Below are 26,169 nucleotides of genomic sequence, written 5' to 3'. Positions count from 1 at the left end.
TTAATAGGCAAATCTGAAGTTTCTCCCCCTGTGTGAGACATTTTAGCTATATAATAAAGATCTCTATAACAAAAATAGAAATCTCTACAGCTATCAAAATAAGATCTCATCTCATAATGTCAACAAAAGTGAAAAGGTGATCAAGAAAGATACACACTTCCTCAGTCCAAGATCCTCAAGAACAAAGAATCATAATACACAATAAAAAAATAACTGAATAAAAAATAAATAAATAAAAAAAATCTATTTTCAGAGATGAGGTACATTGTGAACAAACAAATAAACCAACCATCCTCGAAGCTTTACGTGACTTTAAACAACAGCGCCACCTACTGGTGTGGCGGCATTATGGTATAACGAGAGTTAAAGGACGAAACGTCCAATATTCACTGTTAATTCCCTGATAAGCTTCATTCACAATGTTCCGACCGTCGCTTAACAGTCAGAGACATCAATTTGTCATCGATTTTGTGAAGAGGAACAAACCCCAAAAGGTAATTAAAGGTAATTAAAGCCGAACGATCATTAATGAAGCGTCAGGACCGACGTGTGTTCCCGCAGTCTTTGCTAGGTTAGCTAACTTTTTAACGCTACATAACGGTCCTGTCGGTCCTCCTCTATTTAACTGGGCTTCATCATGGCTTGTTTGTCTTTTTGTGATCACTTTAAAATCACTTACTGGTGTTGAACCCCTCAGGTGGTGGATTTAGGGTGCAGTGAGTGCACCCTCCTCAAGAAACTCCGGTTTCATCGTGAAATAGAACTGCTGGTGGGAGTGGACATCAACGGAGTGGGGCTGAAGAGGAAGATGTAAGTTCGTTAAAAACCAATTCGTAAAATAATTTAAAAAAAAAATAGACAAATAATATAATTTAGAAAATAGAAAAATATTTGCGCGATTATGACAATGTATTTCCTGCATGGAGCTAAAATGAAATGTTTTTCAGTTTTAAATAAAGATTTAATCAAAAGAGTTAATTTGAGCGATAAAAAAATCAGCTGTAAATGAATGCAGTCACGTGACATGATCAAATCGATGTTTGGTCTCAAAAGACGAGTCTGATGACGTGCTATTGGTGATGACGTCACAGTTCAGGACTTGCAGCGATCATCCTTGAGCTTTGAAAACCTGTTGCGTCAGGTGCTGTTTGACATTCTGAAACTGACAGGACAACGTGTGCGTGTGCGTGTGTGTGTGTGTGTGTGTGTGTGTGTGTGTGATGTGTGGGGGTGGGGGTGTGTTCTTTCAGGTATGGATTAGCCCCATTATCATCTGATTATCTGCATCCAGGTTTTGAGCAGCTACGGGTTGAGCTGTACCAGGGGTCAGTCACACAAAAAGACATCCGTCTCAGAGGGTTTGATCTGCTCACCAGTATAGAGCTGTAAGTGTTTGCTTGTTTGTTTGTTTGTTTGTTTTTTTGTTTGTTTGTTTAGCTATCTTCACTCCTTGGAATAATTTATCTCTGTTTCCTACCGGTTGTCTTCAGCATCGAGCATCTCAGTCTGCCTGATGTGGAGAAGTTCTCTGATGTCGTGTTTGGGTACATGACCCCGATGACGGTCATTGTCAGCACGCCAAACGCCGAGTTTAACCCCCTCCTCCCTGGACTGACAGGTTTCAGGCACAGGGACCACAAATTTGAGTGGACCAGAACAGAGTTCCAATCCTGGTGTGCTGATTTGAAGGATCATTTTCTTGGCAGTCCCGAATGTTGATGACGATGACTAAATATCCCCCCTCCCCAGGGCGCTGAAGGTCGGTATGGCGTATGGCTACGATGTGGAGTTCACTGGTGTCGGACGGGCCCCTCCGGGCCCCCAGGAGGGCGTCGGCTTCTGCTCTCAGATTGCCGTGTTTCGCCGACTGGGAGGAAGAGTTGACTGCAGCATGTTGTTCAGTGATGATGCTGACGAGGTGTTCTCATATTCCCTGGTTCGTAGATCTCTTTGTGGCAAATCGTTTTAAAGTTGGAGATGTCGGCCAAATTTTCAGAGATGAATAATTCAATAATAGGTCAAATATTATTTAATTTTTAAACACAATATCCTCAGATCAGTTTATCTGCGATTAGCTTATTTATATCTGCTGTTGGCCACCATGAATCCATCCTATACAACAGTTGGTTTCACGACTGTCCAGCAGACTGTGCCCATGTATAAAAAAATAATTTTAAATGGAAAATGCTAATTCTACTTCTAATGGATGTTAAAAATAATGGATTTAACCTTAACTAATGTGGTAGCTTTAGTGACCTCTGCTGGTTACAGCTGGCAACTACAATATCTGCATCAACCATTCTTATTTAAATAAAAACCTATAATCAACACAATTTAAATATCTTTAATCTTGGATGAGTAAACTAACAGAGTAAAAAATAACTTCCACTTTTTTACTTCACCTGACTAATTATTTCATGAGTGTCACACTGGGCTCTGATCCATCAGTAAATGTTTGTGATAATCTGATTATGTGATCTACGTCTATTTAAAAAAAAAAAAAATCTGTCTCTATGTCAGCTTTATAGTATTAACTACCCTAGTTTACGTGACAACAACATTTTACGGAGGGTCCTGGTGAGCGAGGTGTTGCACTGGGCAGAAAAGCTGAAGACGGAGTGGATGGAGGGGACCGGGGGGAGGCTGAATGCTCTTAGCGCTGGGGGAGGAGTGGTGAATGACGTCAGGCTGTCAGAACCTCACATGGAGAGTGAGGAGACACCGACAGGTGAGCATCACAACAGCGTCCGCTGCGACCTGCACCTTTAATGAATATTATGTTTGAGATCTGAGGCTGTCAGGAATATTTTGAACCATCAAATTATCAGTGTGGTTAATGCCGTTCTGTCACACACACACACACACACACACACACACACTGTCCCTGACAGCAGCTTGTGATCCTGAGATAAAATACGTGGCAGTGGGTCTGGAAGGAGAGGATGAGGAAGAGTCTTGTAAACTGCAGAGGTGTGTTTCCTCGAGTTAAGCTGAAAGTTTTCAGTAAAAAGTCACGTGTCAGTTTTTGCTTGAGATTCATAGCATGACATCATAGTTGTCTTAAGTCATCTTTTGTTTGTGCCAGTAGGTGTGTGTCTGTGCCGCTGAGCTCCGTGTGGTTCAGTTCAACCAGAATCAGAACCCTGAGCGAAAGTCCCACTAAGCTGAGACGCTTCCTGATGGGGGATCCTCAGGTGAAGATGAACCAGGATGTTTCTGCTGTGCTCCTGGAAGTCCAAGGTGATGTTAACGAGAGGTTTTACTTCTGTCAAGTGTGTGAAATGCCAACGGTACTGTAATAACGTGTGAGGTGGGACTCTTGTCATTGATGGAATATTTCCAGTACATTTGCAGTACCACAGCTTCCCAGAAGATGTCACCAGTGTCACTGGCATCCTTTTAATTGAGCAGAGGCTCTGAATTTGTTAACGGTTTCCTGTGTTTGTGACACCAATCCTTACTTTGTGTTTTTAGACACTGAAGAGGAGGATCAGAATATTCTGGAGGACAGTGGATTTGCAGACACCAGCAAGAACTCACTCCACAGAAATGAAGATTGGGAGTCCAATATTTAGTCCCTAAGTTACGATTTTTTTCAACTTTACACAGGAAAATAATCATAAAAAAATTGTTTACATTGGAGACAACTTAGTTCTGAAGCTGCTCTTTTGAAAATATGTTCTGCATTTTGTTGTTTTGGGCACTACAAGAATTTCTGTTCCAATGAATGATCCGTTCTGCTCTGAAACATGTTCACAGTGTGATTGTGGTGCAGTCGACACATGTGCAAGGATTTGAACTGTTTTATTCAACAGTGCGAGGTTCACATATGAAGTGTTAAAGAAGCAAAAAATATGTCTACAACAGGAAACACTGTACAGTATCAGAACATCACTTTACAGGAGAATAGAGTTTATAGTTTTACGTAGACAACAGCTTCACAGAAGAGAAGAAACCATGTTTGTAACAACATGTTTGGTACCAAGATGAACATACCTGTGTTACAGGTAAAACAAAAAAAAAAAAACATCCAACAGTTGCTATTTGGTAGCCACAAATAAACACGTAACACTAGAGAGAGGACACTTTTTTTTGGTCCTCAACAATAAAATATTTTGCAAAAATATGGCACAACGTCAGTGACGAGAAACAAAAGCAATGATATCTTTCAACCACGAGTCTTGAGACATTCAAATCATGCTGGAAATGAAAACAAGAACACGTTCTCACGCACGATGTGCAGATATACCTGCTTTACATGGAACCACGTCACTTCCTGCATGCTGGGAAGGCGAGCGCAAAAGTTCCTTCCTTGTGGAACTATTCAAATTAAGAGATGGCACGATATCGAACGAGGAAAACGTGAAACTAAATGGAGTTCTGCAAGCGGACGAACGGGTCTTCATTGACATAAACACTGATGGTGATGATGATTGTGCAGATATTGATGTAATATCTAATTAACCATTTTAACCCCCCCTAAAAAAAGAAACTGCACTTGGTCTTTTGATAACACTGAATCTGGAGGGACAGAGCTACACGTAAACTGGTAAGAAAATACTTTAGTGTTTATAATCTTGGGTTTATAGTTCATTTTTAACTATTTTGCTATGTATAATAAAAACTTGACTCTTGACATTTGACTTGAGTTAAAAGTGGGATTTAGTTCAGCTCTGCTAAGCTAGTTAGCCTCAGCAAGGGGGGGGGGTCGCTCACAGCTTCATTTATGTGAAACAAAACAGAATTGCCAAGCTGCCAGTTCATCACTATGGACATTTTCTTTTTTAAATTCTAACAGTTAATACTTTTAAAAAACTGTAAATGTTAGTTTTTGTAAGGCATCTCATGGGCAAGCTTTAGCCTGACAAAAGCTGACGGACTACAAATCTGACGAGAGTTAAATGTCGGTTTACGGTAACCTGCTCAATTTACAAGAAAATGGATGTGTTGCGCCTTTGAAAAGCGGATAATTCCTGCAGGAATTTCTTAAACAACCCCCAGTGGTGAGTTTAAGAACCAATCTCTGATATGCGAGTAGACTGATTGGTATGTCTTCTACGATACTGGTACAACAGATTCTATATCGCGTGCATCCACTCCTCCATGAAGATGACTAATGCTGTCAACAGAAGCCGTCCTTCATCATAGCAGACGCACCCATTCACACATCCATGTTCATGTATCACATCCGATGCCTCGGCTACAGTGAAATATTGTCACCGTCAAAAACAACGACGGGCTGTCCGTGCTTGCAACAACACGTTTCGTGGCAGCTTCTCTGCGAACACAATGTCCAGATAGAAGAGGAGATACAAAAATAAAGAGGAATGTATTGAAAAGGCTTTTCTTACTCCTCTTCGGTGTGGGTTTCAGAGGTGATGGCTTCTATTCCTAACCGTTTAACACGAGCGTTAACTTCAAAAAGACGAGCAGTGACAGTTTCAGCTACTTAAAATCGATGTTTTGAATATTCTGGTTGATACTCCTGACTCGCATCTATATTTAAATATATACAATATATATTTCTGCACAGATGCTGCATGACACTTATTTAAAACCACAGAGCTGCTGAGTGTTAGATATGAACACAGGATGGCGCTGTTGTCTGGCCAACTGTGTTGTGCGATAAGGAAGAACAGGGTGCTGATCATCGAGGCTGGAGCTGCAGAACAGTAGATTTGAAATGTGGTTATTTTGTTTTTGGAAGCAGCAGGCTGCAGGTCTAACGCTTCATCACCACCTGCTCGTAGGCTCCAGCACCGACTCTGAAACAAGAGAAAACAGCCAAACAAATAAATCTACTGCGCCTCTTACAGGTGAAAACATTCTCTAATCTCTACCCAGAAGCAGATCGGTGATCAGTGGCTCGATCTGCCATCGATCAATATTGTTTTGGCTGTTATAAAACCCCAAAACTGGTTCCAGTCATATTAGCAGCAGCTAATTTCACTCCAAACTGTGCATGAAACAAAATTCACCCGCGTTCACCCGACTTTCCAGATTGCTTAGTAGTATTTTGCAGTTGCTAAGCCTAAAACTAATTCCACGCCTCCCTTCAAACTCTCCATCTGCTGGACACAAACACAACATTTAATTTGGCTGAGGTTCAGTGAACGTCTCACGCTTACCTGGTGGGAAGGTGATGGCTTCCAAGGGCTGTGCTCCCCCCAGGGCCGACAAACAGACGCAAACCCTCCTCTGAAACAGACAGGCAAAGTTAGACTCGGAGCACCGACACCCGCCTGAACAGCTCCTGTCGTGAGGAGCATCCAGTTGCTAGGCAATCAGCACACAATCATGTCCCAGAAATGAGCAGGATTTGAACTTCAGTTTTAGTTCCTTTTGGGAATTTCTGTATTCTTATAAAACATTTATTCAGTGGTGATGTGACTGCTATGGATCTGCACCAGTCTCACCACTTCATTTCATATCACAGATGGAAAACATTGGAAAATATTAAATATTAAAGGGGATAAAGTGCAGAAGAAGCATTCAACATTAAACTTGCACATCAGAAAACCAATTAAGTAATTAACTGTTTGTGCATGAAGCTCAAACATAGAAGAATATAATTCACATTTTTACATAATTATATCTAATATTTATGTAAAAATGCCCCCCAAAAGAAGTATCACGACAAACAGTCAAGAGGTCAAGTTCAGGGACTCAAATCAGCTGAACTGACAACTAGAGCCTGCTAGCGATGAGCCGATGCTGGCAGAGGGGAACTGCATTTTTTGTCGATTCAAACCTTAGAAGTTTCTTTCTGGTTCCTTATTCAATGTTTAAAGTTCACTTAACCCAAATCAATCATAAAAACATTTTTAACAGGACCAAACCAAAACCACATGTTCTTCATTTACATAAAAATGGAAGAAAGAAAGTTGCCCTGGGGCCCTCCGTAAAGACGAAGCCGTCCAGGACAGCCTGGTCGTGGTCTTGGGGTGTGTGACCTACCTTCAGCGCTGGAGTCCAGCAGGCTGGGGGTGAAGTCTTGACTCTGGAGAATCTTTTCCACCACATCATCAGCGTCCACCCGTGTGTCGTCCATTCTCTTCAGCTGAGACTCCATGGAGTCCTGCTTTACTGGGTGTCTGGGGGGGGGGCACAGAAAATTCCATTTGTCCCAACCTTAATTTACATTTCATCCAAGGAACTACTAATGAAGACCTTTCCTATTATTTTTATCATTGTCTAGGATCGGGATGGACGTTTCAGAATTTCACCTGTTGAGGCGTTCGCAGGAGGCGGAGCTCCGTACGGGCGTGCCCGTCGGGTTGCTAGTGGCGCTGTTGGCGGTGGAGGGGGGCGGGTGTTCCGGTAAGACCGGACAGGGTCTGCACTCTCTGTCCCGGTCGTCGCTGGGCTCTGGGATGCTGCCGATTCCCGTTGAAGCGCTGCCCACTGAGTGGTTTCTCCGGTGGCTGAACTCAGACATGCTGGAAGAGCGGGAGTGGCCTGTGCTGTAGCCTTTTGAGGGGGGGGGGGGTAAACATTCAATCATAGTTAATATTTACTGGTGATATTTAGTCGTAGTTTCCCTTCCAAACCCATTGGCGTGCATGCTAAGCTACTGTTGGGCGTCGCACCGACACCCACACGTATGCAGGGTGGATCTCCGGCCATTAGACCATTACTGCCCACTTCCCACAGCATAATGTGCGGTCTAGATAAATCTGTCAAGACTTATACACTGCAGGAAATACACTTTCAAATTCATTAGAGAGCCGTTGGAGCGGATCTCAGCGCCTCTCTCCACTTCCTCCTCGTCTTTTATTACCGTCATCTGATCCGCCTCGATTGGAAAATCAAGCTTGAGGTAGGAATATACAGAAATGCTGAATGGTCGCAAGCCGCCCACATCGGGCCAAGAGCTATAAAATAATACAATAACCTTTAACTTGTAGAAAGAGCGGCGGCCCCCACCTGACAGTTTGGACTGCTGGCTGGCGTAGCTGGATGTTCGGGAGTGACCGCAGCCACCCGGGTCATCGGGGACGACGGGACATTTCCCTTCCCGACTCTCTGAAAAAATCAGATGGGAGAAACAGTCATACATTTATAAAGTCTATTCAATGCATTGAAATACTGTCTGGAAAATTTGGGGATTATTTATTGGGAAGAACTCCAGTTATTCTTGAGGAAAATTATCTGTGACCTATATTTTAAATTAGGATCCTGAGATAACTGATTCCACTATTGCACAAATAAACCAGGCACATGGAGATACACAACTCTAATGAACACACACATTTGCACATAGTCCTGTTTTGAAGCCTGTGAGGGTTTTACACAGTGGGAGCAGATTGCAGCTAATCTAACAGGGAACTAGTTTAAATTATACATGAAAGAGCCGCGCTGCACTCTGGAGCTACCAGAAGTGTTCAGCACTGAAATGTTTCACACATGAACACACATGGAACAAGATGGGGGGGGGGCAGCTTTCATAATACTAGATGAACATGAATAGCTTAGCTATATGAACTATGCACACAAGCATTCAGATTAATTATTAGATCACACATTCATATTAACTCGTTATTCCTTTTTGATGGAGAATCCAGAACTCCAGGTTAAACGTTCTCATTGTGTGCTTTCTTTTCTGCTGTGATATCAGAACACGTATTGATGATTTCTTTTTTTTTCTTTTTTTACTCTATTGTATCGAGGCGTCAAAAACATCTTACATCGGCTCAAAAAAATTGCAGAACATGTGCAGAAAAATTTGCTGCTCTTTGCTTCAAACTTGGTGACAAACAGGATTTTCTCTTTTGCAACTCCTTCACAATAAAAGCATTTCAGATATCTGGTTTATTTTGGGATTTCCACAGTGGTGCTTCATGGGCTCATAAGGCGGCGGGTGGAATACATCAAAAAGGAACACAATCAGAGGAGACGCTGTAGTTTTTGGAGCGCTCCGGATTCAAACCTGTCTTAGGACGAGCATACGAACCGACAAGAGGAGAATGCCTCTAAACAAAACCCTGAAACAAACTGAAATAGTTCCTGAAAGCCGACGGGATGGGATGAGTAAGCCGAGCAGAGGAGTGCGACGTGGCGACATCTCACCAGAACAGCCTGTCTGTGAGTCACCCCCTCTCCTCTCCTCCAGCAGGCTCTCTCCATCGCTCTGGATCCCCACCACCGTGGCTGTGGAAGGAGGCCTGACGGCGGAGGAGAGAGGGAAAGACCTGTTTCTACTTCGTCTCAACGTGTCAGTTTTTCAAATAAAGACTACAACATGTGGTGCAGTGGACAAAAAAAGGCTAAAAAATATGCAGGAGAGGTTTAAAACAGCAAGTTAAGACATAAAATATTGACTTGAATCTACTTAAACTTCTTACTGAAGTACACAAAGTAGCAGCGAGTGATTTTAGGTCACAAGTTGCCCCAGGACAGAGCAGCTTTCCTCTCTCTTTCTACATATTTATGGGACACATTCTTCCTCTGAAATGTACGGCGGCTCACGTTGAACACTGAAGCGCCGTGACAACTTCGATCAATGCCTGATAAGCGATCATCAGCTCTTTACTCGTGCAGAAATCAGACGCCGCTGACATGCAGACACATTGTTGGAACGGCTTCCACACAGGAGATTATGGATGTCGTGATTACGGCATATAATACAGAATAACGCAGATTGTCAAGTGACCTCATGCTGCAGAGTTAACATCATATTAAACATGAATGATTTTACTTTAACTTACGTTTTAAAACAGGGATCCCCCGACATGAGCTGCGTACTGATGATAACCTAGGAAAACACGGAGCATGTTGATTGTTTAGGACGCTCCCATCGGTTCAAGCATGCAGCAGATGAATATCCAAACCCCAAAAGGTCACGGGGAAACCTCCTAAATCCTCCAGTAGAGCTGCTCTGACTGGCGCTCACGTTACCTTGAGGATGGAGTTATCCTGGCGAGTGTTTTTGGTGTCGTAGCCTTCCAGCAGACATCTACGGGTCGTGGTTCCTGAGCCGGCAAACTCTGCTAGGTTCAGATCGGCGAATCCGAGCTGGAGGAGAGAGAATGTCGGCGGATGAACTTTGTTTTCTCTCAGAATGTGAAGCGAGGACAGTCGGGGCCACGAAAGAAATGTCAGACTTCTTTTATTTTTAACATTTCACAGCGAAAGCGGGAAAACGTGACTTAACGGTCCGACCTGCGGGCAGTTCAAGCCATCTGTTTGCTGCAGGCTCCCGTGGAACACATACATGAATATGGTTCATTACTGGAAGTCAGGGAGACCTCTAGATTATGTACGGGCATGGGGGATGGGGAGGGGGATAGGGGTAACACACGGTGTGTGAGGCTTTACCTTAGCGTACGCCTTTCCACCTTTCAACTCCTGGAAAAGAGGAGAACAAACATTCGTTTGCAGCAAAGGAACAAAAGAAGGAATAGCCTGATGAGAACAGACAGGGTGCATTCCATTCAGCTTGATTCATTTCCTACTTTTTACATAAAACTTCATCCTTTTATCCTTAAAACACTGCAGAAACATTTGACGTGTTTGAGGGCCCTCATAGATTGCACAGCGATAAGTCTGTTTGCTCCTGCCGCTGCTCACGTTTCCCTCTCAAGTTTCCAAACCGACTCATAAAAGCCTGCGTGAAAAACACGCTCTTACCTTTCTGACGGACACGCGACACACACACGGGTCGAGCACGCCCGTGCCCGCGCTGGCGCTCATCTTGCAGGGGAAAGAGAACCTCTTCCTCCAGCGAACGCAGTTGGCCTGAACGGGTTCCCTGAAATGTAGGAGGGTAACTTAAATAAACGACCCAGTGAATCTCAGTCCTGCTTTCGACTGCTTCTCATCTCCTCCTTGAATCTGAAGGTGAAACCCGCAGGTGGGGGTCGTTTTTGGCACGACTGGAACAGAGAAACGTGCTCACGTGATGACCTCTGCAAAGACGCTGGAGGGTAAAAAGAGAGAGGTGCCGCCCCCGCTCAGCGACCATTATGAGATCTACTTTGCTCCCTCTGACTCATTTAAATGCATCTAAATGTCACCTCTAATGTGCAAACATTACATCTGCAGAATCCAAACTATTTAAACTAACGGGGTGAGCATCCCTTCCCTCACTTTAAATACAAGGAAGCAGATGTGAGTTTTGCAAACGCTGACTTCATCCTGACGTTGATACATTTGGGAAATCCCTGCAAAACGGACGCAGCCTGATTTGGGAATTGCACAAACGTTTTTGCACGTCTCAGTGAAGAAAAATACTATTAGTGTGTCAGTGCTGCGTTCAAGTAACAGAGGAAATCATCGCTTTCATCTTGATACGTGGTTCAAGTCTTGGTGGAGGGTTTTTCTCGATCTTAATGGGTAAAAATCGGAATTTTTTGCAGAAAATATGACACGTTCAGAACCCCTGGAATGACAACTTGACTCCCGTGAGAGTTGATTTTGACAGAAACAATGGGGCGCTCCTGGTGATAGGTCGCACCAAAGGAAAAGAAATCTCATAAAAAACACAAATGTGACTTCCCGTGCAAACACAGCTGGGATTACTCCTCGGAGCATCCAGGAAAAAGTGGTTTGGGGTGTAAAATATGAGAATAACCGGTTCCTCTAAAGTCCAATAATGCCCCAACATCAGAAGCACCCAGCTCCACAACGCCATTACCCCGGGACTTTATGTTTATCCGTTTCATAAGAGCTACTCACTGTTGTCAAAATGTCATTTTTTATGTAATAGGGTGGATTTGTTTAATCTCTACAGCCCCTCCCAAAAAAAAAGAGAAAAAAAAGAAGCTTTTCTGGTGCAGCTGTTTGATGTCATGAACACAACAGTAAGAAGATCATCCTGCTCCTCTCTCTCCACAGAGGTCGGGGGTTTTTTAATCAGTTTTATTATATTAATGCATAAATGCGTCATGAAACTGCAAAAAAAATAAGTGAAAATGTCTGAATATTTGAAAATACATTGAATTTTTTTGGGGGGGTTTTGGGCAAAAGTTGCAAATATGAGAAGTTTAGTCAATCATCTAAAATTGAATCAGTAGCTGATTTGATTTGAAGAACAATTTAAAACCAAAACTTTCGCACTGGAAAACGATGTAGAGCATGAACACTTTAAGGGGGGGGGGGGTAACATTTTTTACATTGTCCCTGTCTGATCAATCCAATGAGGCACCTTCATCTTTCTTCACTGGGGGGCAAACACCACCCAGGACAACAGAGATGTTTGTGATGTAGCTTCGGGACTGTTGAACAGAATAATTAGCCATCAGTTAGCTCCTCACACAGATCGATTTCACTATCAGACAGGACGTCAGCTCCAAATGCAACATGATCAGGTTGAACGTGACGATAACAGAAGTGATTATCGATCATAGGAGGCCACCAGTTGACACGTGTGAGGATGCTGGTTCGATGCTGACCTTTAGTTGGTTGCTAAGCGATGGGATTCAAAAGGAAGATGAACTTTTGACAACTGCCTGACATTAGCTGTATTCTAACGTCACCCAACCTGTTAGCTAGTTAGCTGGTTAACACTAGTATGGGCGATGATGGCTCTGCTAGTTTAACCTGCGAGCTAAAGACATCGAGTTTAACCAGGGTGTTCGTGACGGGCTTCGAACCAAACCTCACCGAGACGACTCCTCGGAGAAGCCGCCGTCCAGCAGCCTCACTTTACAGAAGAGGACGCCGTTGACAAAGGGGACCGACGAGAGCTCCTCCAGCTCGAAATCCACCTTGAACTTGAATTTCTTCTTCTTCATCATCATTAAATCCATAAACCGTTCGGTGCTCGTGGGCAGAAGATGCTCCAACCTCGCCCGCCTATTACGTTACAGCCCCATTGTGTCGTTGAGTCAGGCTTCTGTTGTGGGAGGATGGTGCGTCCGCCGGTAATATGAATCCATTGTGAAAATAACGGAAGTTATAATGGATTAGCACTTCCTGTTTAGATTTTCAAAATACGAGTCCAAATTGGAAACTGCTAGATATACCTGGAAATACCTCTAATTTCACAGCAATTTTTTCATCAATATACAATATATCTATCCTGATATTGTATCATGGTTTTGTAATCATGAATGTTGTTTAAAAAATGTAGGTGTACAAAACTGGAGAGACCAGCGATGTTGTTTGGTCTAGAGACAGTGTCACTGAGGAAAAGACAGGAGACAGAGCTGGAGGTAGCAGAGATGAAGATGCTGAGGTTCTCTCTGGGAGTGACCAGGAAGGATAGGATCAGGAATGAGTACATCAGAGGGACAGCACATGTTAGAGGTTTTGGAGATAGAGTCAGAGAGGCCAGACTGAGATGGTTTGGACATGTCCAGAGGAGAGATAGTGAATATATTGGTAGAAGGATGCTGAGTTTTGAACTGCCAGGCAGGAGGCCTAGAGGAAGACCAAAGAGGAGATTTATGTATGTAGTGAAAGAGGACATGAAGGTAGTTGGTGTGAGAGAAGAGGATGCAGAAGACAGGGTTAGATGGAGGCAACTGATTCGCTGTGGCGACCCCTGAAGGGAGAAGCCGAAAGGAGAAGAAGAATGTTGTTAACAAAATACTACACTTACTATAATACTATCCAATTCCAATAAAGCGGTTTTATACTTACTCTATGTGGACTGTTATAGTATTCAGTGGACAAACATTTTTAAATTTTCAATTTTCTAACAAAAACATAAATCCATACTTACTTCATAATTGTAGACAGGTTTAGCTATTTAGGTAATATATTACATTTGCTTAACAAATGGTCAACTTTTCAGGGGATAAAAAACAAACTATCTTTTGCCAATTGATGGGATGTACAAGCTATAATTATGAAATGTGCCATTTCTCATAATGACAACCTCCACTCAGTATTTTAAGTATACATCATAGTAGCATGTTAACAAGCATTTAAACAATTCAACATAATTTTTTCTATGAAGGGAAAATGTCTGCTACACATACTAAATACAATGCTGCAGTTTGTTAAATTAGATGTAACTTTAAATTTATTTCTGAATTCAGTTTTAAAAACGTATTAAATTTAGAAATGTAAAACCAACAGATGACATGATGACTAATTTTTAACATGAATGTCCGTTGAAATAAGACACAAGATTTATTTTGGAACGCTTTATTTATATCTTATTTTCAAATACTTACAAAACGGATATACTGTAACAATACACGCTACATTGACGGCTATTCAAGCACCCGCCTCTGCTCACCATCGCCCCCTGGTGTTCCAGTAGAACAGCAGCTCCGATTGGACAGATAACGACAACAAAGTGAAACCAGCTGTTGTTATGTAACGTTTGTCGCCACCACGTGGCACAAATATAGTACTACAGGTTTGTATGTGATTCTTCCATTTCACGCCCAGTGTTTGTATTATCCTGCACAACCAGCGAATGAGTTGTATAATATACAGTATTCATAAATATTGAATTAACAGTAAACAGAATAATAAAAACTTTGTTCAGGCACTTTTTGATTAAACATCTGCAGTGCACAACATGGGTTCGTCACGAGGTTTACAGACTTCCTTTAACTATGGCGCATCGAGTCCCTTTTTGTTAGACCAGTCTCTCTATCTCCGCCCTCAGATCTAAGTTAATTAAAATGTTTTGGGATAAAAATGCTCTGAGCAGCTGCAGATTCTTGTGGGTATGACTCACCGAACTGAATCAGCCTGTCCGCAGAGCTACTTGTGTCTGTACGTGCGTATTTACGCACACGTAGTAAAGCTACAGCACAAGACCACTACAATAAGAGCGCAGCACACAGTAGACAGAAAACCAGGAGATGTACAAACTCCAGCTCTGACACAGACAAACAGGCTTTGATATAATATACTGGGTGTGTTGTTCTTGCCGAAGGGTGTGTCAGAACAGTGTGCAGTCAAAGAGGAGGTCCTCTCAGGCGAACCAAACCGACTCTCCGCCCTGCTGAACGCCCCTGACAGCCTGCAGTACCTCATCCGCAAACACCCATAAATAAGCTCTACCCCCAACATTCAGGATTCCAGACAACTGCGCCGACTTATGACGACTTTTCTACGACTTTTCCACGCTGCACTGCGGAAATCCACTTGAAATCAGACAGGACTTACCCCACCGCTTCAACCCAGAAGAGCAAACCGCAGGAATTGGGCTTGCGTCTCTTGTGCAGTTTTGTTCTTCAATCCACAGACGGATCAACATGTATCAGGTCGTCAGAAAGTTCTTTTTTACGGACTGCCAATGCGCCACAGACGCGTCAAAAACGTACGAGGAGCTGTTCGCCAAGCTGGACACCAACAAGGATGGGAAAGTGGATGTGTCCGAGCTGAGGGCAGGCCTGGCAGCGATGGGGATCAAAACTGGGAAGGGAGCAGCTCAGGTAGAGTCACGCACACGCACATGCACACACACACACACACACACACACACACACACACACACACACACACACACACACACACACACACACACACACACACACACACACACACACCAGACAGGACAAAGGAGGCCTGAAATGAAGAGACACAGAATTCCTGAGTGAAATTTGGTATAAATTCCACAGAATATTAACCTAAATTCAAAATGACAGGCCTAAAGAGGAATTAACTGACTAGATTTACCCCACTCATGCCCCCTAGTGCAGTTTGGAGATATTTAAATGTTTTTCTGGAGGACTGAAGTTGATGTTAGTTTGATCATGGTGTTAATTCATTGATTACTGCCAGTCTGGACCAAACCTTTTGACTAGTGGCCACATAAAGTTCTAAATGTGACATTGGGGCCAGTTGAGGAGCAGACAGATTGAGTGTTTATTTGTTCCGATGCAAATGATATGTAAAAATCATTCTGCCTTTAACAGGCAGCACAGCCTACATATTCAAAGCTCATTGTAAAATCTATTTTACAACTGCATTTATTTCATAAAATCAATTATATAATTAAAACAAGTTTGTCGGGCCAAACGGGCTGTGGATGGCCCGCGGGCTGCAGTTTGCCTTTACCTGGCCTGTACAGTGATCTCAGGTTCATCACAGCGTCTCAGCTGCTTCCAGCCTTCAGATTTCTCCTTTCATCCAACCGGCAGTTCAAAACTTGTCAATATCCAGTTTGTGATGTAAAACTTTACCTGTCAGGAAGATGAGAGCATCATGTAACCGCTCTCATCACTGCCATTGAGTTGCCCCGGGGGCAAAGCACAGAACCCCAACAGCTCTTGGATTCTTGTCAGCCAGAACAAGTTACATTTGTTCCAGGTGCCAAACTAAACCTGAACAGTCCCCTCTGATGAGACGGAGAAACTGCTTGTCAGTATTTTCCTGCACGACTACTTTGAAAACATAAAAAAGGACTGGCAGAAAGCAGGAAGATTAAAAAGCCGTATGTGGACTTCATCCAAGCATGATTAGGGTGGTATTTAAATTCAGATACCAGAGACGTTACACCTACTGTAATTCAGACTTTTCAACACTAATAAGGCGGGTAAAGACCAGTGTGGGCGAAGACAGCAGGACTAGAGTGACTGACGTTGTGTCAAAGTCCAGAAGGTATGAAGGTGAGCTGTTATGAGGAAGGTCCCACCTTTACTGATCAAATAACGTCATTCCTCCAGTCGTCAGAGTTACTACATGAGTGTAGAAGGAGCTTTATATCCATTAATATATAAATCAATTTATACGACATATTTGACCTTAATCCGCACTTTAATGAATAATGTCTGAACAGTAATAAAAATGTGCAATGGCTTAAAATTGTAACGTTACATCTCACAATTACGCTCTGTACCTCAGGAAACGACTTGTCTAAAAATAACGAGTAAACACGCAATGATGAATTGTCAGTATTGAATGATTATTTTGTGATAGTTCTTTACTGTTTCTCAAATGAGTCCACATTTATATCTTTCACTCCCTTTAGCCACATGTCCAGTGTTGTGATGAGGTGTGAGGTGTGTGTTTGTGTGTCCTGTAGCTGAAAACTCCCTTCACTGACCTTCTGAAATGAGTCACTGAGGTACCGCCGTCCTTCAAAACGATGTGGATTTCATCTGGCAGCTCAGGGACCCTGGACGTCCCTGAGTTTCTGGCTCATCATTCGTTCTGTCCTCGACCCCTGTGTGTTTGCTCTGCAACCCCCCTAGGTGGCGCACCCCCCCACTTTGGGAACCAGTGACTCAACAGGATCTGCCTGTGAGCTGATCTCAGATGCACTAAAGGCTTTTCTGTGTCATTCTGCTACTGATGAACAGAACAGCTGCTGTCTGAGGAGGAGAATTTAACAAACACAAAGCTCCCCCACCTCAGAGCGAGGAGGTCGGACACCTGAGGAACGCTGGAGTCTGATCTGAAGACACCAGGTCGCTGATATTCTGTGTCTTCTTTAGAAAATCATTTCCTCTGGGGACCAAGACAGCGACGCAGGGCTGGACTTCAGCGAGTTCTCCCAGTATCTGAAGGAACATGAGAAGAAGCTGCAGCTGACCTTCAAGAGCTTGGACAAAAATAAAGATGGTATGGTGCTGTTATCTGTCAAATTCAAATAGCGTGTAAATTTACCTGAGTGATTTGAGTGATTTATCCGGCTACTGGATGAGACTGGTGTATTTTTTTAATGTCTGACAGGTAAAATCGACTATATGGAGATAAAAAATTCGCTTGGCGACTTGGGGATAGACATCAGCAAAGCTGAGGCAGAGAAAATTCTTCAAAGGTATTTCTGCTTCTTTTGTCGCTGCTTCTTTCCTTTTGCCGGTGGAACCAAACTAAAGTCCAAAAACTCAAGTAAAAATGAAGGATGTCAGGGGTGTGGACAAGTGTGAGGGGCTGATAACAAGATCAGTCCATGAAGAGGGTCTTGGTGCTCGATAGAGAGCTGACAAGATCACCACTGGGAGAGTTTTCCTTTTGCTAAGAGTCAAATTAATTAAAGCTGTCCTGCATTTAGGAGAAAATGAATAAATAATAACAAAGATTTTAATGCAATCATTTTTTATCTAAGTGTAAAATGCGCTCCTATGATTTTATGCTTAACTGGGCAGGATTATTTCATTAAAAATTATGTTAAGGGACTTAAAGTTCAGTATCTGTGTGAAATATTTCCTATGTAAAATTATGAATCACCAGGATGTTGACAGAGGATTCCTTCATGAGGCATATTGTGATTTTAATCTCCAAAAAAATAAAAATCTATAAATAATCATTCATCAATTAATCCTTTTAGATAAAAATATAATTGTCATTCCTCTAAACAAAACCCACATCTGTACTTCCAGATGAAGGGCCCGGCTCCTCCTCTGATTGGCTGCATTCATTGGTTGGGTTGTTTAGGCTTTTGATTGGTGAGGCTGAGGGTAGGCGTATCAAGATAAGCCAATCAGAGGCAGAGGGAGGCGGGTCTGTCGTATCAGCAGCAGAGTTTGAAGACAGAAGCAGAGGATTGATGATCAGACTTCCAGCCGTCCCGCCTGTTGAAGTCAGTCCTGATTGGCTGACATGGTCAGCAGGTGAAGAAAGGTGTTCCACTTGAATTCTCCTGCTTTGCATTTCATTGTATTTTGCAGCGACTGCTGCATAAAAATAGAGGAGGAATCGTTTCAGGGTTTGTCTCTGGTAATAAAAAACATTTATTACTTCTGTTATTAGAGGTTATAAAAAAAGAGAGAAGGAAGAAGTCGTCTGTTCAGCGACGCTTGTTCGTGTTTCAGGGAAGCAAACCTGCAGGTTAATAATCCCCTTTTCATTCCTCATAAAATATAAATTCGTGAAATCCACCAGCCACAATTCAGTCAGAATTTCACAGTAAACCTTTATCTTTGTTGGAGGTCCAGAAGATAAAGCCTGAAATTCCTTTTTATGCCTGTCACTAGTCATATCTATTCATTTTGACCAATGATCAGAGCCACATTCTTGATTTTTAAGAGTTTTCATGATTTTGTGGTTGTGCAGCATCGACGCTGACGGCACCATGACTGTTGATTGGAACGAATGGAGGGACCACTTCCTGTTTAACCCGGCCACCAACCTGCAGGAGATCATCCGCTACTGGAAGCATAGCACGGTAGGGTGTGTGTGTGTGTGTGTGAGAATGTACTGAGGGATTTACTTTACTTTAGTTACAACAGAACTAAGATAATAAAACAAAGATGAGCAGTTAATAAGACTGAATTATTTACTGTTGTTTCTCCTTTTTTTGTTATGTGTACCATGAAGGTGATTGTTGTCCTTCCTGAATAAAACACACACATGCAGGTATAATTCTTGCCACCTCTTTGCAGTAAACAGAGGTGTGATTACAGCAGGTCATGACGAGCTTTTGCTTCATGTGCAATCTGAGCCGGTTGAGGTTTCTCTCTGCTAGAGAAACAAATGAGTTGAAGCAGGACCTTTAGCATCTCTGTTCCATGTCCAGGACCTCCCTCTCAATGCACGCAAAGGGAAATGTGTGAATGAGAGCCGATGATCCATCCCCGGATTTATCCCGGGCTAATCCGTGACGTGATCTCACTGTCACATCCTCTGTGGCTGTCCTGCAAACAGGGATTAGCTAATTTCAGGCTGACTTAAAGTAGGATTAGCCCGGTCAGTGGGATGGAGACATGAGATTCACACCGAGGTCGCTCAGATCTGTGGAAGCATCCGTGGGAGCTCCACACCCTTCTCCTGTATCCACGCCGGAGGTAACCTGCTGCTCGGGGGTTCAGAGCTTCTCCTCTAGGGGCTGCGTTGGTGCTGCAGATCCTCGACACCCGACAGCGGCTCTTGTCAAAGCCCGTAGATCGTCATGGATCTGCTGCAGCAGCGATGGAGCAACTGGTTTGTCATCGACGTGGAGCAGGACGGCGTCCACGAGGTGGATGTGGACGTGGTGGGTTTGTGTCCTGGCCTCTCGGTCTGGGTCGTCCCTGAGCCGAAGCTCAGTTTATGTCTCTACAGCGTAATGTCTGAATCTGTGTGTGTGTGTGTGACTTAATGTGTGTGTGAGTTTGTGTGTGTGTGTGTGTGTGTGTGGAGGACCTGTCTGAACCTGCCCAAAAAGGAACTCCCATGCAAAGAGCAGAGGACGACAAGAGAACACAACGTAATCCACCTCAGTGTGATTTTAGTTGGGCGACTTAGGCGCTGAGGGACAAACCGGGTTCGGGTCGGTCAGCTGGTGATGAAGAGGGGTCATGTGCACGAGTCACATGATAAGTCTTTCATGTAATTACTGTAACAGGCTTAAAGCACGCGTTTAGCCGTTTGATTTAGTTTAGTTTCTGCTTTGGAAATCTAATAAACCGACTATACATCGTTTTTATCACCACTAAGTAACACATCAGCTCCTGTAAACGGTCTGGTGAGTCACCAGATCATCACAGGGGTAAAAGCAGCCAATCACACTCACATATCAAACCTACGGGTAAAGTCACTGGTTGCATGTGAAGTAAAGAGCAGCTGGAAGTGTTCTGAATCCATGTTCGTGCTGCGTGTAGGTGCTGGACATTGGTGACAGCATCGCCATCCCCGATGAGTTCACGGAGGAGGAGAAGACCACCGGTCTGTGGTGGAAGCAGCTGGCGGCCGGCGCCATGGCGGGGGCGGTGTCCCGAACCGGAACCGCCCCGTTAGACAGAATGAAGGTGTTCATGCAGGTGAGTTCTGTTGATCAGATCCAGATTTGAACCCTAAATAGTGTATAAATGTAAAGACTTACACCTGCGAGGGTTTTTTTTTTTTTTTCCAGGTGCACGCCTCCAAGGGCAATGAGATCAGTCTGTCCAGCGGTTTCAAGCAGATGCTTAAAGAAGGAGGTGTGAAGTCACTGTGGAGAGGAAACGGCATCAACGTGCTGAAGATCGCCCCCGAGACCGCCATCAAATTCATGGCCTATGAGCGGGTAAATCCACACCTCACTGCTTTAGCATTCAGCATCACTGAAGAACAACATCTGGATATTTATTCACCGTGAAATTCAGTTTGGCGATGTTTTGATGCAATGCTCTCTCCTCTGTGTGTGTCATCAAGTATAAGAAGATGTTTGCCAGTGAACCAGGGAATGTCAAGACCCACGAGAGGTTCCTGGCCGGATCGCTGGCCGGGGCCACGGCTCAGACTGCCATCTACCCCATGGAGGTGAGCACAGGGGGAAGGAGGGTGGACCCGTGGAATGATCCTTTCCGTCTAAAGTAAATGATGTGACTGAATGGAGGTTGAGTTAATATCATCACCTGGTCGATGATGTTGGAGCTCTGGTGGGCTGCACCCAAAAGCTGCTTTGACTGTCAAACACTCCTCTTGGAGGCTATAAAAACTTTTTCACTCTCGTTCCTGGGCACTCAAAAAAAGCTGCATTCAGGAGCCGTTACAAAGCATGACACAGAAATATGTTTAAACACTTGGAGTTGTATGTTGTATTTAATTTGTAGTAAAACATTCCATTCAGCTCAAAGATTCTGTGATTTTCGACATCAGACTTCTATACAGAACATTCTTTTGTGGTGATGAATTTGTCATCCTGCTGTCAAACAGATTTCATTTGCTCTGCAGTCTGATTGAGCTGCAGCAGTGACTTCTTATGTCGCCCAAACAGGCATCATTAATTCATTTTTGGTCAAAAGAGCAATAAAGCAGTAACAAAATATTTCCTTATTGTTCATCCTCAGCTGCTTTAGGCTGTTACGATGATTGGGATGATATTTTGCGTCCTGACAGGTGTTGAAAACCCGTCTGACGCTGAGGAAGACGGGACAGTATTCTGGGATGATGGACTGTGCCAAGAAAATCCTGAAAATGGAGGGAGTGAAGGCGTTTTACAAGGGCTACGTCCCCAATATGATTGGGATCATCCCCTACGCCGGAATAGATCTGGCAGTGTATGAAGTACGTGATCATGGATCAATGTCGTCTAAAATCTATTTCCAAGGGTTAACATCCATTTTCAACATAAGTTGTGAGTAAACAGTGGAGATGCTCCGTTCTCACACACGTTTCTCTATCACTACCAGAGCCTGAAAAACCTCTGGTTGTCCCGCTACGCTAAAGACTCAGCCAACCCTGGTATTCTGGTGCTGCTGGGCTGCGGCACCCTGTCCAGCACCTGTGGCCAGCTGGCCAGTTACCCCCTGGCTCTGGTACGCACCAGGATGCAGGCACAAGGTACGGAGAACTAAACCAGACCCATTTTGTCACCCTTACTGTTTGCATTTATAGGAAGTTTATGTGATCTCAGAGGGACTACTCGTGTTTCACAAATGCACAACTTTTGAAATGAAAAAAGTATAGGAAGAAAAAAATTTTCCCCATGAAGCGCGGCCAGAAATTACAATGAAAGAAAATCACCTAACTTACTTTCATCAGGTTGCCAGATTCCAAACAGCTGCCATAATTAAGATAAACTGGCAACTTGACAAATCGGTCATATCAACTCATTACAGCTTGTTTTTGTCGCCTCCAAGTGGCGAAGATTTGTTACTACAGATTTATTTTTTCTGTTGGCACTTGAGGCAGCAGATTTTTTTTTTCTTTAATGTTGACCATTTGATTTAAAAGATGGGTTCTAATCTTAGAAAGAAATGATTGTGGTTGTTAACTTAAACAATTATATATGATTTTATCAGAATCATCATTCGATGGATGCTAAATTACAGGGTGGTTATAATCCCCAGATTATTATCTCTGACAATTATCCATCAATTTGTCAAATTCCATTTTCACTCCTTTTTTTTCCAGCATCACTTGAGGGTTCAGAGCAGCTGAACATGGTGGCGATGGTGAAGAAGATTCTGGAACAGGACGGCTTCTTTGGACTTTACCGTGGCATCCTGCCCAATTTCATGAAGGTCCTCCCTGCTGTTAGCATCAGCTATGTGGTGTATGAGTACATGAGAGACACCATGGGCATTCAAAAAAAGTAGACAGCAGAGTCCTCTGTGATAGTATGAGTGGAAGACAATCTCAGCATTTTGTTATGTAATGACAAAAGATAAAGAACTCATTACCTGTAGGTCACCACAGTCCAACCTCATACTGCTGCAGAAGTAAGCACTGTAGGAGTTTTTGAAAATAATGGCAGGAAATTGATCAAAATATTGAATCCTAATTACAAAAACAAATGTTTGCGAAATCCTGCAGCACTTAAAAAAAGATATCAATGTTTCATACGACTTCTGCAGTGTTTACAGCTGTATTTTTTTAAAATATGATCCCACGGATGGAAGTTCACTCTCACAGTCTGGTTTGGGTCAGCTGACTTTCAGTTTAATTACCAAGTGGATATTAAGTACTTGAAAACCAAAGGCTCTGGTTAGAGGTTCATCTTGTTTTCACTACATTTTACTTCTTATCTTTGTCTCTTTGGGTAGAAAAGACATGTATGTATGGATCCTGTGATATCACACGTTCCTCTGTTTGACCAAAAGGCACCTCATGAAGCACTAATCCAAAAACAAACTTGCTGAAGAGGAATTATCTTTACATCAAAAGGAAGCAGAAAAAAAAATTAATTCACTTTTCATTCTGTTAGAGACACTCATCTAGCTTTACATCGTCTTCCAGAATACTTTCAAGATGTCACAAGTGGGGTGCTTTTCACTGAGAAATGTGAGACAGAAGTCTGAAGTGCAATACTGTACTGTTTAATCTTTGGTGATTCAGTTTCTGGTTTGTTGGAGCTCTGATTTATTTTGGATGTCATTGAAATTTTTCAGTGGGTTTGATGGAGAATTGTGCCTTACTTCGATATCTCCACTTCTTTTTTTCTCGCCTTTCTTTTCACTATTAGATACTGGTGTTTATATTAATAAAAACATTTGGATATAAAATGATTGTTTTGATTACCATCTTATTGTAGTTGAAATATACTTGATTTAATTTGGTGTTTGTCCAGTAATGACCAAGTTGTGATCTCAAGCCTCGATCTCTGACTCTAAGTACAGATTACTCCACTTCAGATCTTATGTAATACTTAAGCGTTCTGATCTTAGCCTTATAAAAGGATGAAGCTACAGTAGCTTCGGTAATTAATTGTATTGAATTATTTTTGTTCTGGTGATTAAATATATTGCCAGAAAAAGAAGAATTCATTGGACAAGACTTAGTTTTCTCATTTTTACTTTATTTTATTTTGTTTTTTTGATGTGAGGAATTTGAAAATGTCTGATTTGGCTACTCAAACTGGAAATGTAAATATTTAAGTTTTCCACATTTCATTTCAAATAATTACAGATATAGTTCAGTGACAAATCGATGTGAGATCCTGACGACTTTAGAAAAACATGAAAAGGAAACACTGAATGCACTGATGTTTGATATCAAGAGAAGCCTTGAAATAAATTCATGATAAGTTTTATACTATCAAATATTTTATACTACTTAAAGAAAATATTTTTTTCTGGGTAAAATTCTTTGCCCACGATAGTACCAATAAGAGATACAACAGCCACGATGGTGAGAATGGCGCGCAGGGCTTTGAACCAGCTGGGGTAAGTGGGCAGGAGAGATAAATCATAATGTAATGAGATCCCAAGGCCCACGATAACCGTGATAAAAGCAGGAAGAATGATGCTGTTCATTTGAATGGCTATCCAGGCAAACAGGGGGCAAACCACACTGTTGGTCAGGTTGATCCAGTCTGGTTTAGCAGGGCTGCTCTCAGGAAGCGCAAATCCCCATCGAGATCCACCCAGGAAGGAAATGATAGAGGCGCCGTATGCTAACTGAGCATAAGCCAGCTCTGGACAGTAGATCTCGCTCATTAACATGAACAGAGTCGGAACCACAAAGGGCAAAAGACCTGCAAACCCCAGGTACAGGGCAGGTTTAGGACCTTTCCACAAATCCTTCATGTCATAGCGCAGCAGATCCAGGTTTCTGGGAGGAGGTTCGGGCAGCGCCCTCTTCTTCAGTTTAACAGCAGTGGAGTGGAAATGTTGATTCGTCACAAAAAAAGGAGCTGCATGAGTCTGGGTCTTCTGGAAGAACCTCCTCTCAAATCCGAGGGCAGTCGGACGTTTTCCTCGACCGCTGTCACCGTCTGTAAATGACCGTCCTGTTGTTGAGGCCCAGCTGGATTCACCACAAGAAGCTCTGGTCAGAACTGATGTCCAGCATCTTTGTGGAGTACCAGCATAATGCAACACCTGAAGACAACCATTGAACAATTAAAACCATTTCTAGTTTTCATATCAGTATAAGGTAAATAGATTTTAGAGGTGTTACCTTATGGGCACCAAAGGTGCTTCGTTTAAAAATAACAGAAAGCATCTAAGGGAAAGATAAAATACAGTACGTCAGACCTTAAGAGCAGAAATCACATAAACACACGTCAAAAGCTAACACGGCAATCTTATCCCTCACCCATAACTCACTTTTGAAAAAGTATGCAGTCAAATTAAAACTACTGATTACTTTAATATCATCTGATTTATACCCATTTTAAGAAAATAATGAACTCCATAACTGTTTCCCAAACCCCAAGCGTCATGTTTGTTGAATCAAATGCTATTCTCAAATGTCAATAACAATACATAGGATCTGTGAAATGTGTATAAAAATACAAAATACGATAAGAAATTTACTACACGAAGTAGACAATGTTTGCTTCAGTCAGTCCAAGACGCACATTTCACACCCATTCACAACATAGCTAATCAGGATAAATGTATGAGTAAACGCTCACGTTCAACTAGTTAAAGTGACAACAGACTTACTTCTCACATATGAAGACACTTTCAGTCCTTAGCTACGATACAAGAACAATTTCCCGAACCACAGACACGACTATTTATCTTTATTTCAAGTTAAACATCCCATTGTCTGAGTTTGTCCCCGGGGGTCACAAAATAAGTGACGGACATAAGAGCGGAAACACCGGTACGCGGCATAATTCTTCCGTGTTCGTCACACGGCGTCTTTGAACCAAGTTCCACTTAAGCGTACCACGTCTAAATAAAAACAGGTTTTGTTTGTACCAACCTCACAATAGTTGTCTTCCTCCGAATCAGCATCATTCACTTTTTTAATCACAAATCCAAGCTCACAACTCCATACAGATAGCATCTCAAGTCACTTTATATTTACATAAATTAAAATCTATGCTTTATAATTAACATTCTTGACATTCTAGTTGCATCATGAGTCACAAAGATGGAAATCCTGTCCATAGGAAAATAACAGATAATTGTAAAGCACTGAGAGAGACAAACAAATACTTTGATGTTGATTTGTCAAATG

General features: G+C 42.6%; 4 protein-coding genes across 4 annotated transcripts; 2 read left to right on the top strand and 2 right to left on the bottom strand.

Moving 5' to 3' along the window:
• The first annotated feature begins 419 nt into the window (after positions 1 to 419).
• On the top strand, positions 420 to 3,575 carry henmt1 (HEN methyltransferase 1). Its single transcript, XM_068320415.1, has 9 exons — positions 420 to 494; positions 698 to 810; positions 1,251 to 1,385; positions 1,491 to 1,673; positions 1,750 to 1,936; positions 2,521 to 2,728; positions 2,829 to 2,970; positions 3,089 to 3,240; positions 3,475 to 3,575. Exons 1-9 carry the CDS (start codon positions 420 to 422, stop codon positions 3,573 to 3,575), a joined length of 1,296 nt encoding a protein of 431 aa, XP_068176516.1.
• Positions 3,576 to 3,790: 215 nt separating this feature from the next.
• fam102bb (family with sequence similarity 102 member Bb) lies at positions 3,791 to 12,849 on the bottom strand. The gene is made up of 11 exons (XM_068319188.1): positions 12,604 to 12,849; positions 10,630 to 10,750; positions 10,318 to 10,347; positions 9,898 to 10,014; positions 9,708 to 9,754; positions 9,070 to 9,164; positions 7,927 to 8,025; positions 7,227 to 7,470; positions 6,958 to 7,094; positions 6,129 to 6,198; positions 3,791 to 5,765 (listed from the first exon to the last, which is right to left on the bottom strand). The coding sequence occupies exons 1-11, from the start codon at positions 12,747 to 12,749 to the stop codon at positions 5,723 to 5,725; spliced, it is 1,149 nt and encodes a 382-aa protein (XP_068175289.1). The 5' UTR covers positions 12,750 to 12,849; the 3' UTR covers positions 3,791 to 5,722.
• Positions 12,850 to 14,585: 1,736 nt separating this feature from the next.
• LOC137598442 (mitochondrial adenyl nucleotide antiporter SLC25A24-like) lies at positions 14,586 to 23,763 on the top strand. The gene is made up of 10 exons (XM_068318564.1): positions 14,586 to 15,341; positions 17,346 to 17,472; positions 17,584 to 17,671; positions 18,907 to 19,018; positions 20,433 to 20,591; positions 20,684 to 20,836; positions 20,965 to 21,072; positions 21,652 to 21,819; positions 21,945 to 22,095; positions 22,669 to 23,763. Exons 1-10 carry the CDS (start codon positions 15,162 to 15,164, stop codon positions 22,851 to 22,853), a joined length of 1,431 nt encoding a protein of 476 aa, XP_068174665.1. The 5' UTR covers positions 14,586 to 15,161; the 3' UTR covers positions 22,854 to 23,763.
• Positions 23,764 to 24,070: 307 nt separating this feature from the next.
• Positions 24,071 to 25,778, bottom strand: LOC137598443 (transmembrane protein 69-like). The gene is made up of 3 exons (XM_068318565.1): positions 25,647 to 25,778; positions 25,156 to 25,200; positions 24,071 to 25,076 (listed from the first exon to the last, which is right to left on the bottom strand). Exons 2-3 carry the CDS (start codon positions 25,198 to 25,200, stop codon positions 24,306 to 24,308), a joined length of 816 nt encoding a protein of 271 aa, XP_068174666.1. The 5' UTR covers positions 25,647 to 25,778; the 3' UTR covers positions 24,071 to 24,305.
• Between the last annotated feature and the right edge of the window lie 391 nt (positions 25,779 to 26,169).

The sequence above is a fragment of the Antennarius striatus genome, chromosome 7, assembly GCF_040054535.1.
Source record: "Antennarius striatus isolate MH-2024 chromosome 7, ASM4005453v1, whole genome shotgun sequence".
Taxonomy (NCBI): domain Eukaryota; kingdom Metazoa; phylum Chordata; class Actinopteri; order Lophiiformes; family Antennariidae; genus Antennarius; species Antennarius striatus.
The sequence above is the reverse complement of the archived record's forward strand: the minus strand, read 5'-3'. Positions and strand labels throughout refer to the sequence as shown.

Bases quoted from the DNA above. Each gene is read 5' to 3' on its own strand.
- fam102bb (XM_068319188.1), bottom strand. From the start codon at position 12,749: ATGGATTTAATGATGATGAAGAAGAAGAAATTCAAGTTCAAGGTGGAT. The intron at 10,751-12,603 runs GTGAGGTTTGGT...CCTACATTTCAG, and splicing joins TTCTCCGAGGAGTCGTCTCG to GGAACCCGTTCAGGCCAACT. The intron at 7,471-7,926 runs GTGGGGGCCGCC...CCCCCTCAAAAG, and splicing joins CCAGCAGTCCAAACTGTCAG to GCTACAGCACAGGCCACTCC.
- LOC137598443 (XM_068318565.1), bottom strand. From the start codon at position 25,200: ATGCTTTCTGTTATTTTTAAACGAAGCACCTTTGGTGCCCATAAG. The intron at 25,077-25,155 runs GTAACACCTCTA...GGTTGTCTTCAG, and splicing joins GCACCTTTGGTGCCCATAAG to GTGTTGCATTATGCTGGTAC.
- henmt1 (XM_068320415.1), top strand. From the start codon at position 420: ATGTTCCGACCGTCGCTTAACAGTCAGAGACATCAATTTGTCATCGAT. The intron at 811-1,250 runs GTAAGTTCGTTA...GTGTTCTTTCAG, and splicing joins GTGGGGCTGAAGAGGAAGAT to GTATGGATTAGCCCCATTAT. The intron at 1,386-1,490 runs GTAAGTGTTTGC...GGTTGTCTTCAG, and splicing joins CTGCTCACCAGTATAGAGCT to CATCGAGCATCTCAGTCTGC.
- LOC137598442 (XM_068318564.1), top strand. From the start codon at position 15,162: ATGTATCAGGTCGTCAGAAAGTTCTTTTTTACGGACTGCCAATGCGCC. The intron at 20,837-20,964 runs GTAAATCCACAC...TGTGTCATCAAG, and splicing joins AATTCATGGCCTATGAGCGG to TATAAGAAGATGTTTGCCAG. The intron at 21,820-21,944 runs GTACGTGATCAT...TATCACTACCAG, and splicing joins TAGATCTGGCAGTGTATGAA to AGCCTGAAAAACCTCTGGTT.